Raw genomic sequence first — 1,299 nt, forward strand, 5'->3', positions numbered from 1 at the left:
ATTTCACCACCTGTGGCCTTGCATGTATAAAAATATGTTGTCTATATATATATATATATATATATATATATATATATATACGTCAAATGTACAAAATTCCTCATCTCTTAAATATAGAACTGTATTATTCTAAAATGAAGCAAAATTTTCTCCGACAGGTTGGATATTCTGGGGGTCATACAGAGAACCCAACATATAACGAAATTTGTTCAGGAAAAACAAATCATGCCGAAGTTGTACGTATGCAGTTCAATCCTAGTGAGGTGAAATACGTGGATTTACTCAAGGTCAGTAATTTGCTTTGGATCTTTCTTTCTCTCTTCCTTTCTTTTTAGGAGCCATGTCCACAGTGGTGGTCATGTCCAGCCACAATTCACTATTCTTTGTTTTCTGAAATAGTTCTTGATGTTTAATGCCTCTTTCTTACAACCTGTTTCTCAAGATTGACATTCATATCATCATCATCATCATCATCATCATCATTGTTTAACGTCCACTCTCCATGCTAGCATGGATTGGACGATTTGACTGAGGACTGGTGAAACCAGAAGGCTGCACCAGGCTCCAATCTGATCTGGCAGAGTTTCTACAGCTGTATGCCCTTCCTAATGCCAAACACTCCGAGAGTGTAGTGGGTGCTTTTACGTGCCACCGGCACGAGGGGCAGTCAGGCGGGCACTGGCAACGGCCACGCTCAAAATGGTGTATTTTATGTGCCCTACTTACTTTTCCTTCCTCTCCTTCTTTTCCCTTCAATCTCTCCACTCATTGCAAAATTCTTCAGGCCTTCTTTCCTCATCACACACCCAAGAAATCCAGTTGTTTGGCCCTCATCTTATGAAGCAGTTTCCTATTTACCACAGCCTGGGGTCATCACTTAATTAATATCTGACTCCTCTTTGTCTTACTTTTCCATCTCTTCCTCCTCCCCCTCCCCAACTCTCTCTGCTTCTTATTTTTTGTTGCTTTTCATTATTGTCATTATTAGTTCTTTGCTTAAGGCAGTCAGCTGGCAGAATCGTTAGCATGCTGGACAAAATGCTTAGTAGTATTTCACCCATCACTACGTTCTGAGTTCAAATTTTGCCGAGGTCAACTTTGCTTTTCATCCTTTCGGGATCGATGAAATAAGTACCAGTGAAACACTGGGGTCAATGTAATCAACTGGTCCCTCCCTGAAAAATTTCAGGCCTTGTGCCTATAGCAGAATGGAAAAGGATTATTAGCTCTTTGCTCTCCATGAGAAGGCACTTGGTTTAATGGCTAAAGGTGTTCAGATCACAATCGTAAGGTTGTGAG

The 1,299-nt window shown here is 40.6% G+C and overlaps 1 protein-coding gene across 8 annotated transcripts in view; it reads left to right on the forward strand.

Moving 5' to 3' along the window:
• Nucleotides 1-1,299, forward strand: part of LOC106882160 (peptide methionine sulfoxide reductase MsrA 1) — a 25,838-nt gene that overhangs the window by 19,646 nt on the left and 4,893 nt on the right. For all 8 annotated transcript variants that reach the window (XM_014932738.2, XM_014932740.2, XM_014932732.2 and 5 more), the window contains one exon: nt 159-287. In XM_014932738.2, coding sequence (XP_014788224.1) covers nt 159-287 — 129 coding nt within the window. The remainder of the gene's footprint in view (nt 1-158; nt 288-1,299) is intronic.

The sequence above is a fragment of the Octopus bimaculoides genome, chromosome 17 (assembly GCF_001194135.2).
Source record: "Octopus bimaculoides isolate UCB-OBI-ISO-001 chromosome 17, ASM119413v2, whole genome shotgun sequence".
Lineage (NCBI taxonomy): Eukaryota > Metazoa > Mollusca > Cephalopoda > Octopoda > Octopodidae > Octopus > Octopus bimaculoides.